The sequence below is a fragment of the Cyprinus carpio genome, chromosome A23 (genome assembly GCF_018340385.1).
Source record: "Cyprinus carpio isolate SPL01 chromosome A23, ASM1834038v1, whole genome shotgun sequence".
Taxonomy (NCBI): Eukaryota; Metazoa; Chordata; class Actinopteri; order Cypriniformes; family Cyprinidae; genus Cyprinus; species Cyprinus carpio.
In genome coordinates this window covers 4840454-4858284 of record NC_056594.1, presented here as the reverse complement: position 1 = coordinate 4858284, position 17831 = coordinate 4840454, and the positions used below count along the sequence as shown (strand labels likewise).

General features: G+C 37.8%; 1 protein-coding gene across 1 annotated transcript; it reads left to right on the top strand.

Annotated features, from left to right (window-relative positions):
- Nucleotides 1–11250: 11250 nt before the first annotated feature.
- On the top strand, nucleotides 11251–17402 carry LOC109096943 (utrophin-like). Its single transcript, XM_042713964.1, has 9 exons — nucleotides 11251–11314; nucleotides 11393–11543; nucleotides 13905–14024; nucleotides 14726–14827; nucleotides 15346–15453; nucleotides 15728–15907; nucleotides 15994–16174; nucleotides 17156–17253; nucleotides 17328–17402. Exons 1-9 carry the CDS (start codon nucleotides 11253–11255, stop codon nucleotides 17400–17402), a joined length of 1077 nt encoding a protein of 358 aa, XP_042569898.1. The 5' UTR covers nucleotides 11251–11252.
- The last annotated feature ends 429 nt before the right edge of the window (nucleotides 17403–17831 follow it).

Sequence of the window (17831 nt, the reverse complement as noted above, 5' to 3'; positions counted from 1 at the left end):
TGTTATCTTGGTGTGAAACGACCACTTAATACCATTTTCAGGATGGCCTGCGCCTGGGAATAATTGGTGGTACATGTATCTGGTGCGGCTGTGAGATTAATGGTTAGTGAGTTTTAACCAGAAGGTCGCAGGTTTAGTCTCAGTGCTGGCAGGAGTTGGCCCAGGTGGGGAGGGAGTTAATAAAAACGGCGTCCTCTTCCACCCTCAATACCACATGGCTGGGCGAAGTGCCCTCTGAGCAAGGCACTGAACCTCCAGTTTAGCTCCCCCGCGCGCTGGATATATAGCTGCCTCCTGCTCTGCGGTGTGTGGGTCCGCGATGTGTTCACGATTCTCACATGCTGTGTGGGTGCACTTGGAATGGGGTGAAATGCGATCTCACCAATTCCGACTATGGGTTGCCTTGCTTGGCAAATGTCATGACTTTCACTTTCTCACTTGATTGAGCTGAAAGAAGTTCTGCTGTTCCAAGAGCCTGTTTACAGACAAGACTAATATTTGGTCGCGAACATTTGGTTCGGTTTGTTTCGGCTTCAGATCAATCATGAACACTTGCAAGAATCATCAATGTGACTTGTTTTTTTTTTGTTTGTTTTTTTGCTTACAAAAAAGGTTTTCTAATCTCCTTGTACATTGCACTACAAATAAAACTTTGATTTGCGCTTTTGGTCACATTCCCAGTGCTTTGTTACATAAGTGTTACATAAAAGCTATGTCATGTTGGTGCTCATAAATGCAAATTGCCCAAGAAACTTGATTCTCAATTGATTTCAATACAGAATGGTATTAGCATGGTCCTTCGACCTCCTTTTCTAAAACTCCACGATACACTGTGATTATCAAATAAGTAGTTAAAAAATGGCATTACAAGTAATATTGGTTTGGAAAGACGCTGCATTGTAATTAGACTGAACCTGTATTTCCTGTAGATTACTATTCAATGTTGGGATGGGGGGGGGGACGGGGGATTAATTTCTGTGGGAGACAAAAACACACACCACCACGAAAAAAAATAAATTGAGGATGTTACCCCAAAATTCCAGCTTCTGGTCCACCACTACAAGCCGAGTATGCGGGGGAGACCCTTCTCTCTCCGGAATGGAACGTGCTAATCTACGCAGTTAATTTGGAGAACAAAAAGCCCACAACATTTGTGGAAGCTCGCACAGCAAGGCAATAGAATCGATCAAGGCGGCCAAATGCTGCGGAAAGAGGTCCGCTATCGAAATTTTGGAATGCAGGAACTAATGTTCGTAGTGTTGTTGATATATTATAGAATGAGGATATATATATATATAGATAGAGAAGAGTAGAACAATAGGTCCTTCTCAAAAATACATATTGTTGAAAAAAGTTCATTATTTTTCCATAATGTAACTGATAACATTAAAACTTTCATATTATTTAGCTTCATGGCACAACAACTGACCTAGTTCAGGTCTTTATTGCGTTTACATACTGATGATTTTGGCATACAGGGCATGAAACACCAAATTCTCATAAAATTGCTATTTCATCCGACCAATAACAAGAAAAGTGTTTTTAATACAAAAAAAAGTCAACCTTCAAATAATTATGTTCATGTTATGCACTCAATACGTCTGGTCTGGGGGGTCGGGTAATCCTTTTGGCAGAAACTGAATGCTTCAATGCGGCGTGGCATGGAGGCAGCTCAGCCTGTGGCACTGCTGAGGTGTTATGGAGGCCCAGGATGCTTCGATAGCGGCCTTAAGCTCATCCAGAGTGTTGGGTCTTGCGTCTCTCAACTTTCTCTTCACATAATCCCACAGATTCCCCTATGGGGTTCAGGTCCAGGATGAGTTGGCAGGCCAATTGAGCACAGTAATAGCACCATGGTCAGTAAACCATTTACCAGTGGTTTTGGCACTGTGAGCAGGGTGCCAGGTCGTGCCTGGAAAAACGGAAATCTTCATCTCCATAAAGCTTTTCAGCAGATGGAAGCATGAAGTGCTCCAAATCTCCTGATAGCCTAGCGGCATATGACCCTGCCTTGATAAAAACACAGTGGACCAAACACCAGGCAGAGACATGGCACACCCAGACCAGCACTGACTGTGGGTACTTGACACCCGTGGACTTCGGGAGGCATTTTGGGTCGCAGCCATTTTGGCAGTTCTCCCCAGTAGTCTACTCCATGACTCTGGCACCTTGATTTCCGATGACATGCAAAAAAAATTTGCTTTCATCCGAAAAAAAAGTACTTTGGACCCAACTGAGCAACAGTCCAGTGCTGCCTTCTCTGTAGCCCAGGTTTCAGGCGACAAATCGGCCGTGTTTCTGGTTCAAAAGCAGCACGCCTGTGCACCGGTGGCTCTGGAGTGTTTCTACTCCAGACCATGCTCCAGTCCAAGCTGCTTCATAAACGCAGGGTCCCCCGAAGGTCTCTGGGAATCGGTTCTCTCTTCCCTCCACAATCTTCCGTCAAGGGGTCGACTGGTCACCCTTTCTCGGAATGTGCAGCGTCTTTTTGCCCCACACTTTTTCCTTCCCACAGACTTCCCAATGAGGTGCCTTGATACAGCACTCTGGGAACAGCCTATTCGTTCAGAAATTTCTTTTTGTGTCTTTACCCTCGTCGCTTGAGGTGTGTCAATGATGGCGCTTACTGGACCGCAGTCAGGTCGGCAGTCTTAGCCAGAGCTGTGCGGTTTTTGAGTAATGAACCCAGGCTGGTAGTTTTTTAAAAAGCAGTCAGGACTCCTTTTGCCGGGTTTAGAGTTAACTAGTTTGATTCAGAGCGAGTAGGTTAAGAGCGCAGTTTTAGATAACCGTGTTCAAGGATATGACTAATTGTTTGAGATAGGAATCGTGGGGTTTTTCCTGAGCTGCATTGCCAAAATCATCATTTAAAACATAAAAGACCGGAAATATTTCACGTTGGTGGTGGGCAATGAATCTAAAAGAAATATGAAGTTTAATTTTTATCATTACATTATGGAAAATAATGAACTTTTTCACAATATGCTAATTTTTTGAGAAGGACCTGTACAGGACAGGTCAAAAGTTTGGTGAAACATTACTATTTTTAATGTTTTGTGAAAAGAAGTTTCTTCTGCTCATCAAGCCTGCATTTATTTGATCAAAAATACAGAAAAAAATTTAATATTGTGATATATTATTACAATTTAAAATAATTGTTTTTAAATTTATTATACTTTCAAGTTATCATTTATTTCTGTGATGCAAAGCTGAATTTTTAGAATCATTATCACATGATCCTTTAGAAATCATCTAATTATGATGATTCATTGTAAGTTGCAAAGGTTGGAAACAGTTCTGCTGGCTTAATATTTTCAGAACATGCTGAGACTGTGTTAGGATACTTGATGAAATAGAAAAGTTAAAATCAAAAAAAAGAAAAAAAGAAGCTATGCTTTTTAAATATAAATATTCGTGTGGTACTCACAATATACCTAGCTGGTCAGTAATTTTGGGGCTCCAGTAATTTATTTTTATGTCTATTAGTTTCTTTTTTTTTAAAATCAAGTCATACTTTAGTCAGCAGGATGTTAACTTGATAAAATTGATAGTAAGACAATAATATTTATTGTAATATATATTCTAAATTTGTTTATTTTTATTGATCAATGCAGTTTCTATTAGAGCCTTTTATTCTCAAATATTTATACAGCAGAACTGGTTCCGACACTCATACCTAATAATCAGAAATATTATAATGCTTCCTTGAAATGATCATGTTGACTGACTGGATGTTACATGATGACACTCAAGCGCTGTAGTGAAAGGATGCTTGAAAGATTACTTCAGCTTTGCACTCACAGGAATATACTTAGTTTTGTAAAGTATATTCAATAAGGAAAAACTATTATTTAAGTTATGAATAATAGGTCACCAATTACATTTTTTTCTGTTATTTTTTGATCAAACTAATTGCAGGCTTGATGAGCAAAGAGACTTCTCTTCAAAAAACATTAAAAATAGATAAGTTTCCACAACTTTTGACCTGTTACTATATATATATATATATATTAGTAACATACTATCATATATATAAATATATATATGAAAGCTTGATGTTCGCTTGTAGTGGTGCTTGTAGACATTATCATAAATTACTGCAAACTACTAGTGGCTGAAGCAACCAACAAATCCGTTCATGGCATCTGTCTTTTCGTGATGACTCCTGTGTTTATAACCTCTAATAATTAATATTGACGGTCCCAGTGTTCAGATAGGCATGTCATAATAAAGGGTTATACACCAGCACAGACTACAAGATTTATGTAACACAGACCACTTTCTTATTCAGCCCCATCTGTTGAACACTAGAGGACAATCAATGACCTTCAGCAGGACATAATGTGCATCTATTTCATCAAATATGACGTAAAGAGAAAGTGCCCATGATGGGATTTTCTTCCTCAGAAAATGCATGATGTAAAAACATTGCAATGGACAGTTAAAAAAGGTGTTTGTTATTCTGGTGTTCTTCGATGAGGAACTGCCTGCGGAAAATGAGCATCAGCAGAAACTTCTTGATGACCAATAAATGATCCACTATGCTTCTTTTACCGTGTTCTATTTATTGCCACTTCTCCTGTCCTTGTTATTACACTCTCTCTTCCTCTCTCTCTTCTCACCTCTTTACTCTCTCTCTCTTGCCTGTCTGCTTGCAGTGGTAAGAGTGAGTAAACCGGCTATATAGAGCACGCGATAGATACTATATTATACAGTGTATATATATATATTATATATCTATATATATATATATATATATCATGATTATCGTATTATAGATATATATAGTAATGAGGTATTATATATATAATATATATAGTGCTATATTGTCACACACACAGCCGATGATATGGAATACCATTCATATGGATAAGTTCAGCAATGGTACAGTCCATGGTATCAGGTTGACAGTACCACAGTGGCTGTCATTCACTTAAACATAGTATTTAAAGCGCACTCCAAAAGTATTTTTAAAAACTTACCATGTAAGTGCTATGGTCCCCAAACTATAGCGAGTAAGCAAACAAACTATACGTGTGAACATCGTCATTACTGGTAGAAGAGCATCCCAGGATGCACTGCCATGAAATTGTTGCACAGAGATGCTCAAATAAACTGTGTTAGGTCATATACTTGGTTGTTTGTGATTATTCAATAGTTTCTTCCTGGATACTTTACATAGTTTCCACTCGTTATAAAAACAGTAATAAAGGCAATGAGTCGTGTATTTTATATTAAAATACCTTGGTATTGGCTCCTCTGATAACATTTCTGTAACCGTGGTACACTCACAGTGCATGGTTGTTGGTTTTGTTTTGCTTATAGCTTGGAACTATTACTTTAAATCAATGTGGGTTAGTGACAGTATATATATCTTATTGTATTGTAGGCTGACGAGTAAATTAAAGTAAACGTAATTAAATTTAAATTAAAGTTAAATTCACATTAAAATGTAAATGAACTTAAATTAAATTTAAAGTTAACTTAATTTAATTTTACTCTAATTTAATTTATATTAATTTAAATTTAATTTACCTTTAATATTAATTTAATTTAACTTTAAATTTAATTTAGTTAATTTCATTTAATTTAATTTAATTTAATTTAATAGCGCATGTTTCAGAGCGAAGCGCCAATCTGTGTTCATATTACACCATGAGCAAGCCCAAATACACAGCTTGATGTTTTTGTTTTTATTTTAGCAGTGAAAATTGGAGTGGTTAATTTTTCTTTTTTTCATTTTTGATTTGTTTTATATTTTAATTTAGTCTTATTATTAGTTATCTATAGTATTAATTCTTATTATTCGATAGTCATATTGATATGTAATAACCAACTTTTTGGTCATATTGTGCTAAAAGCAAGCAAAGCAAACCTCAAGCTTTTTGACACTTGAAGTCATAATAACAATTTTTGTCAGAAAAATTCGCAATTGTATTTTCCCCAAATCGTGCAGGCCTAGTGTTTGCTCTCTAGGTTTACATTGTGGCTTGCACTTTGGCTGAATGTTATCGTTGGGATTCTCATTGTATGTTCTGAGCTGAACAACGTGAAATATCAATGTGCTGTAGATAGGACCATTGCAGGCTTGGTAAGTTCTCATCTAGCTGCAGAATTGTGCATGAATACCAATGCATGTCTGCGTACGTTTCAGTAATTAACCTTTAATGCCTTTAATAACCAAACGAAGCTGCTTTGGTTGTCCCTCTCAAACCTTTTCAGCATGATTTCCTTAAAGACCAGATTTTGTGAATCAAAATCCAGAGTTAGTTAAGTCCTCTACTGACTCCATCGTCCTGAATGGAGTGTGTGAGGATACTGGCAGACGTTCTACTGATCTTGGTTTCTCGATTGGATCTGCTGTATAGGTAAGGCGTTAGGCTTGCGGTAACGACATGTCGGGCTTCTTTGGGTGGTTTCTTGCATTCATCAGACCACAAATAGGGTGCTGAGTGCTTATTCCAGCCATTGCTTCACCACGCCCCTCCTAGCACGACACAGTGTTACAGTCAGACAGAAAGGACGAGTCGTGTTAATCCAATCATGTGAGGACAGAGTTGGGACATCCATCAGAAGATGTTTTGTGCAGATGACCTGTTGCCGCCAGACTGATACGTAGCTCCTCTGTGCATTTTATATGCATGGAACGCAAGCTCTTTGGTTTTAGGGGGGGACTTCAAGTCTGCTACTATTAACAGTTTATGTGCCTATCTTCATTTCTAACTGTGAGGATCTCTGTTTACATAGCGAGATACAGTCTGTTGTGAAATGTCGACCTGTCCCTGGTCTACTTAACAATAATATTCCCATACTCACCTGTCAGCGTGTCTGTTGAAGTTCTGCAACACAGGCCCTCAATGAAAATGTTATGAATGTGCATGATTATCAGAAGTCACTATTCTTTAAAAGGCGGTTTTCTTCTTCTTTCTGTGTTTTTTCTTCCTCAACAGGAAAAGTTACCAAAATTTACCAATTGGTCTCATATTATTAATGCAAAGATTGACAAACGGATTTTTTTTTTTTTTTTGTGATCTGGTGATAGCATATATTTTTGTAACCCTTGTAGCATACCATGATATTTTTGGGTTGTGGGACCATGTTCCAAATGTTCAATCCCAGGTTCCTTGGTCTGGTACCATGGTAAAACAAATTTATTTTTGGAATCTGGTACCTTGGTAATACCATGTTCTTGATGTCTGCCATGGCGAGTTTTTTTTTTGTACTTTACTTATTATTTTTTTTGCACCATGGTAATACCATGCATTTGATTCACTTAAACTACTGGCAATACGAAGTTTTGTTTTTTATAGGATCTCCTTGCACCATGGTTATACCATGCATTTTTTTTTTCACTTTACACTTACTTTAAGTTTTTTGGATCTTGGCACCATGGTAAATACCATGTTTTTGATGTCTATACCATGAACAAATGTCATGCTTTTTGTACCTGCATTAATGGTAATACCATGTTTTTGGATACGTTACTATAGTACTAACATGTTGTTGACATTGTCTGCTGTGAAGTCAAGTTGTACTCCTACCTAGGGGCAGTGGTTGCTTTGTATTCGAGTTATCAGTTTGTAGCTTCCTTCTGTTCACGTTGTTATTTGGTATCTCTCTTTTGATGCACTTTTTCCCAGAGTTCTCGGGTGTGGTACTGTTTGGTTCCCGATGTAAGACTGCAGATCAGACGGTTCATTACCTCTTCTTCTCTCTTTTATTATACAGCCACAATGGTGTTCATGTCTGATGAGAAAAACCCGCTTCTTTTACCATCAGACTCACACAAATTAGCACTCAATTAGTGTCTCACTCTTATCAATGAGCTGACATTTCCGTCTTGGGCGTGCTGAGGAATGTAGGTCGCCGGGGTTAGAAAAGCTGTCAGACAGTTTTTAAGGCGTGGGACATAAACATCTGAGAATGTGAAAGATAATCACATGACCGGCTCTGTTGTGCTGTGTCGCCGATGTTTAGTCAGCGGAGAACACGTGCCAGTAGCAGTATCGTCTGCGTCTGAAGGTCCTGCTGATCATGCAGCGCTTCTTGTTTTGAGTGTGCGCCTCAGAGCCTTGAACTCACGCCAATGGCTTTTTCCATAAGTAATTTTCCTATGGGTCTTTGAAGAGAAAGGAATAGTTCATAAATCAGCTTTACAAGGGATTTTCCATGCTAGCATGCTTGGCCAGTCACAGAACAGATGCCACAGTGAATCTCCGAAAAACATGTCCAGGTCAACATTCAGTCCAAAATCAAAACAAACATCATACAAATGAACTCTGCTTTAACCATTTATGTGTAGAGGTTTTTTTAACTGTTTTCAGGCTATTGAAAACCATGATGCAGTTAATTTTTAAAGTTTTTAACAGTAAAGAAATACTGTTTAATACCTTTGCCAAATAAATATCTGATGTTCATTCATAAAAGCATCCTAGAAAAAAAAAGAATATATAAAATTATATATATATTATAATCGTGGTGAGAAATAACTTTTGATGGGAAACTGCCAATAAATTATTATTATTATTTTCTTTTTAGGATTCTTTGATGAACCAAAAGTTCAAAAGAGCAACATTTGTTTGCAAAAGAGGAATGTCAACAGATCATATTTCTATTTCAAATAAAATGCTGGTTCTTTTGAACTTACCTTTTTATTTTTTTCAGGATTCTTTGAAAAGTATCACATGACTGTTTTCTTATAGACTTACATAACAACAATAATTCAAATAGAAAACAGTTATTGTTTTTAATATGTTGTTTTAAGTTGAGACTTCTTTCTTCAAAAACTTTAGCAAATCTTACTGACCACAAACTTTTAAATGTAAGTTCACTACCATGATTGTACAAAATTATTGCTTTGCAGTAATGTCATTTATTTATTTATTTATTTATTTATTATTAGCATTATGGTAATGAAAGTTATGAGAAAATGTCTTCTTTTTTTTGTGAATTCATTAGTGTGATGTTTATCATCATTTACATCACGTCATTGGTGTCTCGATATATGTCTTCTATAACGTTAAATGCCATACTGATGAGGCGTTAACTGACGTGTTGTGTGTTTCTGTGCAGAGATTGGCTGCAGAGACGGAGGAGGTTGAGCAGCACACGGCCAGAGCGACGGAGGTGGACAGGGAGGTCAGTCTGGACATGTATCAGATCACGCTGGAAGAGGTGCTCACCTGGCTGCTGTCGGCCGAAGACACGCTGCACATGCAGGACGACGTGTCTGACGACGTGGAGGGGTCAAAGACCAGTTCCACACACATGAGGTAGAGGAGACACACATCAACCATTCACAAACATTGCTAGTGTCATCGCTAGCTAGTAGTATTTCATTGAGTTTCTCGGGAAAACGTATACCGATATAATATTCCTAATGTGTACAAAAAAGAAAAACTAAATGAGAAAAGTTTGTAAACAAACTTTTATGTTGGCTTGACAGAACCTTGTTTGAATGTGTGAAATAAGTTTGAAAAGCTTGAAGTTTGACGATTTTACTCAAATCAGATTCAACAAAATGTTATTAATATTTTCTAACATATTGCTTAAAGGGATACTCCATCCCAAAATGAAAATTTTGTCATTAATCACTTACCCCCATGTCGTTCCAAACCCGTAAAAGCTCCGTTCGTCTTCGGAACACAGTTTAAGATATTTTGGATGAAAACCGGGAGGCCTGTGACTGTCCCATTGACTGCCAAAAATAACACTGTCAAGGGTCCAGAAAAGTATAAAAATCATCGTCAGAATAGTCCATCTGTCATCAGTGATTCAACGTAAGGTTATGAAGCGACAAGAATACTTTTTGTACACGAAGAAGAAAACAAAAACTAATGACTTTATTTTCAACAATTCCCTCCTCTGTCTCTCCAAAAATCAACCATTTTGGCAAATCTGACTAGTACGCAGATGGTTGTACGCTCTTCTGTGTCAGCAGCGCTGCACCGATGTGCTGTTTTCTTTCAAACCAAAGCATGAATACACGTAATAAACATATCCTTGTGGTGTGGCTGACACAGAAGAGCGTAAGCTGCCTGTGTACTAGTCAGATAAACTAGACGTGTCACTCGTATAGTTTTGAATGGGGAAAAAAAAAAAAATGCAACACTCAATAATATGGCTGCTCTATTGAAGGAAGCCCCGCCTTCTGAGTAAAAGAGCCAGTCGCTAATCGGTAAAGTCAGCGCATCACTGCAGCTGCCGTTAGAAGTCCCGGTTGCCATATTTTTTAAGAAAAGAAAAGAAAAGAAAAGAAAAGAAAAGAAAAGAAAAAGAAAAGAAAAGAAAAGAAAAGAAAAGAAAAGAAAAGAAATTGTATTAGTTGGTGCTGGCGAACCATTGCTATCATGTTTTATCATGTTGCTAGCATGAGCTTGTGGAAGCATAAGCTTTGCTATTGATTGACAGCTTGACTATACTATAGGTCTGATTGGACAAAAGTTTTGACCCCCTCAAAGAAAACATATGGGATTTTTCATAGTTTTCAGCATCCGTGCTATGAAAACTGTAAGTCAGATCAGTTAAAGATACTGCAACCTAAGGAGAAGAAGCAGCTTAAAATAGGATTTCAGTATGTTGGATTTGTCAAGCCAACATTATTATTCACATTTTGAAACCCGCCCACTGCTGCTCTTTCTGATTGACCCGATGACTTTAAGAGTTAAGAGCATGTCCCGTGCTCAGATGCTCCGTGTTCCCGTCCTGTCGGAGAAACATGCTCGGAACACATGCCAGGAATGTGAGGAATTCTGTGAGGCAGAGAGACCTCTGACAGACAGCAGAGCCGGGGCACATAGACTCACTCCTGAGTGATGGATCCAGAGCGGGAGGGCGAGGTTTACATTCCTGTCAGAAAGTGAAGGCTAATATGAGGCAGTGACGCAGAAACAAAAGCAGGGCAAAAACAGGAAAGCTGTGGAGATCTCCAAGCTTTTCCTTAAGCATAAACCTGTTGGTCTCTGAAAAGACATTGAGATAATGTGCAAATGGTTTGTTACCTCATTCCTTTTTGATTTTTTTTTTTTTCTGTTTCGAGAATAGATCATAAGATATTGCGTGAATGAATGGCACATTTTCGTCTACTACACACACTCAAGCACTAATTGATGTGTCGTGTTGTCTCCTCAGGCCTTTATGATGGAATTGACAGCCCACCAGAGCAGCGTGGGTAACGTCTTACAGGCAGGAAACCAGCTGATCGCTCAAGGCAACCTGAGTGAGGAAGAGGAGGATGAGATCCGAGAGAACAGATGACACTGCTCAACTCCCGCTGGGAAAACCTGCGGGTCGCCAGCATGGACCGTCAGTCCAGGTACGGACGCACATATCCCTGCTGAAGTCTTCTGTGTGAAGAGTGTGCTTGAACTCGTCATCTCTCCTCTGTCTTCAGACTTCATGAAGTTCTGATGGACCTTCAGCAACAGCAGCTCCAGCAGCTCTCCGATTGGCTGACCACAACGGAGGGGCGGATCCGTAAGATGGAGAAAGAGCCAATAGCAGGAGACTTGGAGGGATATCTGGCCCAGATAGAGCAGCACAAAGTAAGAGGAGCATTTGATTTCTTTATTTAAAGTAGAACTGTGTATTGTTAGCTATGTTATGGTGTGTCATGCAACGTCACAAAATTATACACTCTATAAAAGGCTGAGTTTATGGAATAGTTCAACCAAAAAAATGAAAATTTGATGAAAATGTACTCACCCTCAGACCATTCAAGATGTAGATGAGTTAGTTTCTTCATCAGATTTGGAGAAATGTTGCACTTGCTACATTTCTCCAAATGAATGATGAAGAAACAAACTCTTCTACATCTTGGATGGTCTTAAGGTGAGTACAGTTTTAGCACATTTTCATTTTTGAGTGAGCTATTTCATCAAAAACAAACTAAACTGAGTAATTTTGGCTACCCAGTGCTTGGTCACAAAGGTACTGTATGAGCACAGATCTGGGTTGTTTTGATCCAGCTGCAAATCTTGCTGGCTTAAAATGAACCCAAAATGAGTTGTGAATTAAAATCACACACAGAATAACTACAATACAGAACACAGTCAACAGTAATAATCAAAAGGTGAAACGCATAGGGCAGGCAAAGTAGTATCAGCACACATTTGAACTTGTGTGATGTGTAATGCTCTGTTTCAGGTCTACATTCCCAGCACAGCTGGGTTTTGGATTATGAATGATTATCAACCCCGCTTCCTTACCCAACAGTTTTTTTTTTTTTTTTTTTTTTTTTAGAGTGACTTGATCACAATTGATAGATTGTAGATTAGGAAAAAAAAATATATATATAGATTGAAGTTTGTGGAAAAAAAGATTACGAAACATTAAGAAAGATTAGCAAACATTAAAAGAAAAATTAAGAGACAAAGTGTATACTTTGATAAACTCTCCTGAAATAGCAATCTCTGAGCAATAAAATGTTCCTAAGCAGACTTGAGTAGTTAGTGAATAACTCTTATCAGAGATCCCGTCTGTGTGCAAAAACTGTTCAAAAATACAAGCTTTCTCTTTCTGATCTCCAATGTGAATTTATCATGAATGCTGAAAGGAGAGAGAGAGAGAGAGAGAGAGAGAGAGAGTTTTAGAGGTTTGAGATGTGAGAAGAATGAATAAGCAAATCAACACGCCCCAGTGAATGAGGGGCAAATGTGACCTCAGCGTGTTTTGTTCAGGTAGCAAATGGAGAACACACACACACACACACACACACACACACACACACACACACACACACACACACACACACACACACACATTCGCTCCCACACACATGCTTACATTTAGGAGCCTCAGTCTCATAGGAAGGGTATCATATCACACTAGTGCGTCCACATGTAGAAATTATATCTAGCTTTAACAAAATAAAACCAATATTTTGATCTACATTTTAACTTTTTGTTGTGCGATAAATTGCCACAGAAATAATTAACTAATAAAAAGTATTATTGTCATTTTAAGACCATTTTATGCCACTGAATATATAATCATAATATAAAAGCATAATAATGCAAGAAGGCCTACACACTTTCAAATGACAACAAACTTTTAATATTAAGATCATGGAAATTAAGTATCAAAATTTTAGATACCTTAAAAAACTTGAATAAAAAGGTAAATAAACATTTTCTAACAAAAAAGTGCAAAGTAACATATAAAAAAAAGAAAAAAATCACAAATAACTTGTATGGAGATTTTTCCATCTACAGATTTTTCCTGGAACTTCTTTCTCTGTAAATTAAGGTTGCACACTATTGCTAAAAAACACAATCCCTACTTATCAGTCAGATGTCCGTATGCACAAAGGCACAGATCCCTAAACAAGGCCATATCTGCAGATGAAACCTTTTTGTAGAAAAAACATTTTTAAAATTTGAACTACCACCCACTACACCACGTTATATACGAGAAGCTGCAAAAGACACAGGCGCAAGTGGAATATAAAAAAAAACATGATGACATTAATTTTTATGTAAATATAATGGGCAATATATTGCATCACCAAAAATTATCGAGGTCATGTACATATAATGTGCGATAAGTCGATATATTGCATTATGACATTATGTTCATGTTTCCAGCTTCCAGTTCTGTTTAGTTCCCGGAGTATAAATAAATGAATCAATAAATAAATAAATATAAAAAATAAATAAACTAATGAATAGATAAATATGTAAACAGAATAGCCATCATAATAATAATGGAGTGTGAAAAAAAATAAATTAAATAGAATTTAAAAAATATATTACTGTAATTTCAAATAATAATATAGTGATTGTTGATTTTGTAATATCTTGCCTTGATAAATGTGCATTTTCTCTTTTGTGGGTAAATGAAGATACAAAATGTAATCAAAGTGTAGTTTAGACCTTTTGACCTTTTTTACTATGCAATGTCCTCAGGTTTTGCAGAATAATCTGGAGCTGGAACAGGTAAAGGTGAACTCTCTCACGCACATGGTTGTGGTCGTGGATGAGAACAGCGGGGAGAGTGCCACTGCTGCCCTGGAGGAACAATTGCAGGCATAGGACAGCATGCATGATATAATGCTGATTTATTTGTTGTGTCGAAATGACTGTAATTATGAGATGGCAATTCAGAGAGTCTGGTCAGAGCTGTTATTGTCCCCAGACATACACATTATAGAAATCATTTGTTTCTTTGCTAAAAATAATTTTTAATGTGTGAGCTAGTGTTTCTTAAGGACTAATTTTTGTGTCTCACCATAAAACGTTGTCAGACAAAAACACAACCAAGTTTGTGTTTTGCTGAACACTCGCTCATTAGGGCTGGTAGTTATTATTGATAATATTCATATAATATTCAAATTAATTGTTCATTCCTGCTGTCTTTAAGGAAATCTTCAAATACTACTGCTTTAACAAGAAAATACATTATGGTGTCTGTACCAATGTGCAATATTGCTTGACTAGAGTTATAGAGATCAAGGTGAATGTCACATTGAAAGCATTAATTAATTTTACAGCAAATTTCTTCTTAAATAAATTGCAGAGGTAATCAAACCAAGCTGTTTTTCACACCTTTACTGATAGCTCATCTAAGGAATGAGATCTATTAATGTTGGACACAGTGTTGAGAATTCATTGGATGCAGCACAGCAACTTGGAACCTAACAGACATTTGACACTCCTAGGTGCCAAAAAATTGTGTGAAAAGTCATTCAAGTAACTTTCTATTTTGTTTATCCTTCTGTTCTTTACAGTCACTGGGGGAGCGCTGGGCGGCAGTGTGTCGCTGGACGGAGGAACGCTGGAACAAACTCGAGGAAATTCAGCTTGTGTGGCAGCGGCTGCTTGATGACCAGGTGAGTCCTGATGCCACAAATCCAACATTCCCGTGTAACAAATCACAATGAGGCCCTTATAGACATGTTTGAAAATAATTGTTTCTGGACTTTGTTAAATGTTTTCAAGTTTGGAAATGGAAACAGAAAAAAAAAATGTTTTCATGATCAGTCATTTCTATAATGTTTGATACTTAAATATGTTTGTTTTTGCCCATACATACATTAATTTCAATCCAGCACAAACGTGAAGTTACTACAGGTGCTGGCCAATAAAATAATCAGGGGTGTGCCTCAGGGCTCTGTGTTGGGCCTCATTGTGTTGTGCTATTATCACAGACTTGGAATGTTCATTTAATACATTTAAGGGTCAGATTGCTATTTTAAAAGTTTAGACTGCATTCTGGGAAAGGGTAAGATTTAATTATGGCAGTTTATGGCCTGCAGATACCATTACCACTGACCCATTACACCATTAGCATAGAGTGCACACAATCTTATTCTCACACTTCACCCATCTTTTTTTCTCATCCATTCAGAGTTTGTTTGGATCGTGGCTAGCAGAAAAGGAGAAGGCCTTGAGTGAAGTTCAGACCAGTGATTTTAAAGACCCTAGTGAAATAAATGCCAGCGTGCGCAGATTAGCCGTGAGTAGACAAACATACTTAATTTTGTATTTGCAAGCTTTAATTACATGCCCATAGTATTGGATATTTTTAAATAAATAATCAATGTTATGATAACATAAAGCATTTTAATCATGTTCAGATCATCTCACAAACTATATTCTAGTCCACAGATACTACTACTTTTTTTTTTTTGAGATTGTAAGCTTTGGTTTTTACAAATAATAAACATTATTCAACCGAAATCTACCTGGTTGATAAGAGCATCGCTGTTTTGGGCTCTGACTCTTTGCAGAATCTCAAGGAGGATATGGCCCAGAAGCGAAGGGCCCTGAGTGCTCTGTCAGATGCTGGACAGGATGTGATGGTGCTGTTAAACAGTCCAGCTGCAGCTCAGAGGATCGAAACAGACACAGACCTACTGACTCAACGCTGGGACAACCTGGTCCAAAAACTAGAGGACTGCTCCAGCCAAGTCAGATAAATGCATCTCCTTTGTTTATATTACTACACATTAGCTTTTTATATGACATTGATTCCAAGCATCTGTTCGGTTTCCAGGTAACCGAAGCGGTGTCTGTGACTGCGATACCCCAGGTACCGGAGAAGGTTGTCATGGACACAGTCACAACAGTAACAACACGGATGGAGCAAAAACCTTCACCAGCAGCGATCGAGAGCTGCCGCCACCTGCCCCACCTAAAAGACGACATCTGGATACAGACGGCGAGCTCAGGAGACTGTAAGACAAACACAAACACAGCTTCCTTGTCAGAAACCCTGGAAATCTCTTTTATCAGTCCCTTCAAAATCAAACTCTGCACTATTTTCTTGCATTTTTGTTTTATTTTGCAGATTTTCACAAAAGGGGGCAATATTAGCTATAATTCCAAGCCCAAACAAATTATTCAATGTGTTGAATTGTCCTGCCATTTGATTGTGGTGTATTCCGTTGTAACCATATAAAAGTGTTTAAATGTAAGGAAAAGTTCCAATATGAGGCAGACCTGTTTGAGCGATGCAGAGTTTAATATCTAATATTTCCGAGTGATCTCTCCAAATGATTAATTCATGACTTACATTAGTCTATTGTCTTTTCAACCTATTCACTCCTAAAAGATGCCCGAGAGAGATGCATCTGCTCAAGTGATACAAAGCTTTGCTTATGCTTGTATTAAGCACGTAGGACAAAATGAAAATTTCCGTACATATAATAATGAATATAATGCATATGATTTCACCAGTAGGTTAGATTTAAATAAGTACAGTATTTTACTGGATATGCACTTTTTAAATATTTTGAGTGAATGCAATCACTGATAATACTATTTTAATTTGTGTAAAAAAAATAAATAATTTGAGAAAAGCCACAGCAAATTCAATCATTTTAGGCTGCAAAACATTGAAACATTGAAGTAGAAAAGTGCACTATAGAAATATTCAGTATCAAATATTGTCTGGCATACCTGAAAGTGCTTTTTGACAATTACAATTTCACATTTTAAGCATTAGGGATTAGCAGCTGTTTGAACAAAAAATATCATGAAATAGTTTCTTTCATCATGCGGTTATGCCTGTGTTCATAATGAGAACATTTGGGAACCATTAGCATAAGCTATACAGTGTTTACACACACTTCAGTTCACACACTGCTCTGTTGTTCTGCTCCGCTGTAGCACTCCCTCATGTGAACCCTGATATGATGTTTTTGTGTTTTTTAGAGCTGAAACTGATGTTCGCAAGCTTTTATCACGGCTGGCTGCATGGAAGTCATCTGCCCGAGCTGCTGGAGACACGCCTGCTCTGAAGGAAAAACTACAGGTGACTTATTATAAAACTAACATTTACCTGTTCATATATATGGTCTACTGAATATATTTGTCCCATCTATGTAGACCCTGCGAGTGGAGCTTGCTGAAAACGAGGGGGACAGTGAAAGACGTGGTGCAGTAAGGAGAGAAGATGATTGAAAGCCTGGAGAAAGGTAGGAGAATGTGGATGATTTCCTCAAGATAAATGATGGCGCCTGTTTTTCTCCGACTGATTAAAATCACTCAATCTGTCTTTATAGAAGGTATGTCTTCAGAGGAGGCCCGTTCTGCTCTGGACTCTGTACGTAAAGAATGGGAGAGCTGCCAGAACCTGACCCAGGATCTGAGGAACCGAGCTCAAGTACTAGAGCAGGTGGCAGCGGTTCAATCAAGACTGAAGGCTCTAGATGGAGTCCTGAAGGGACAGGAGAAATGGCTGATCTCCACAGAAGGGTTTAGAGCAAAAAACAACCAGCAGGAACTCCACACACTCAAAGACGATTGTGAGGTCAGTCAAATACCAGGCCTTTTCATACAAGATGATTTCCTTAAATTAGATGTTAACAGGAATCCAACTGTCTACTTTTA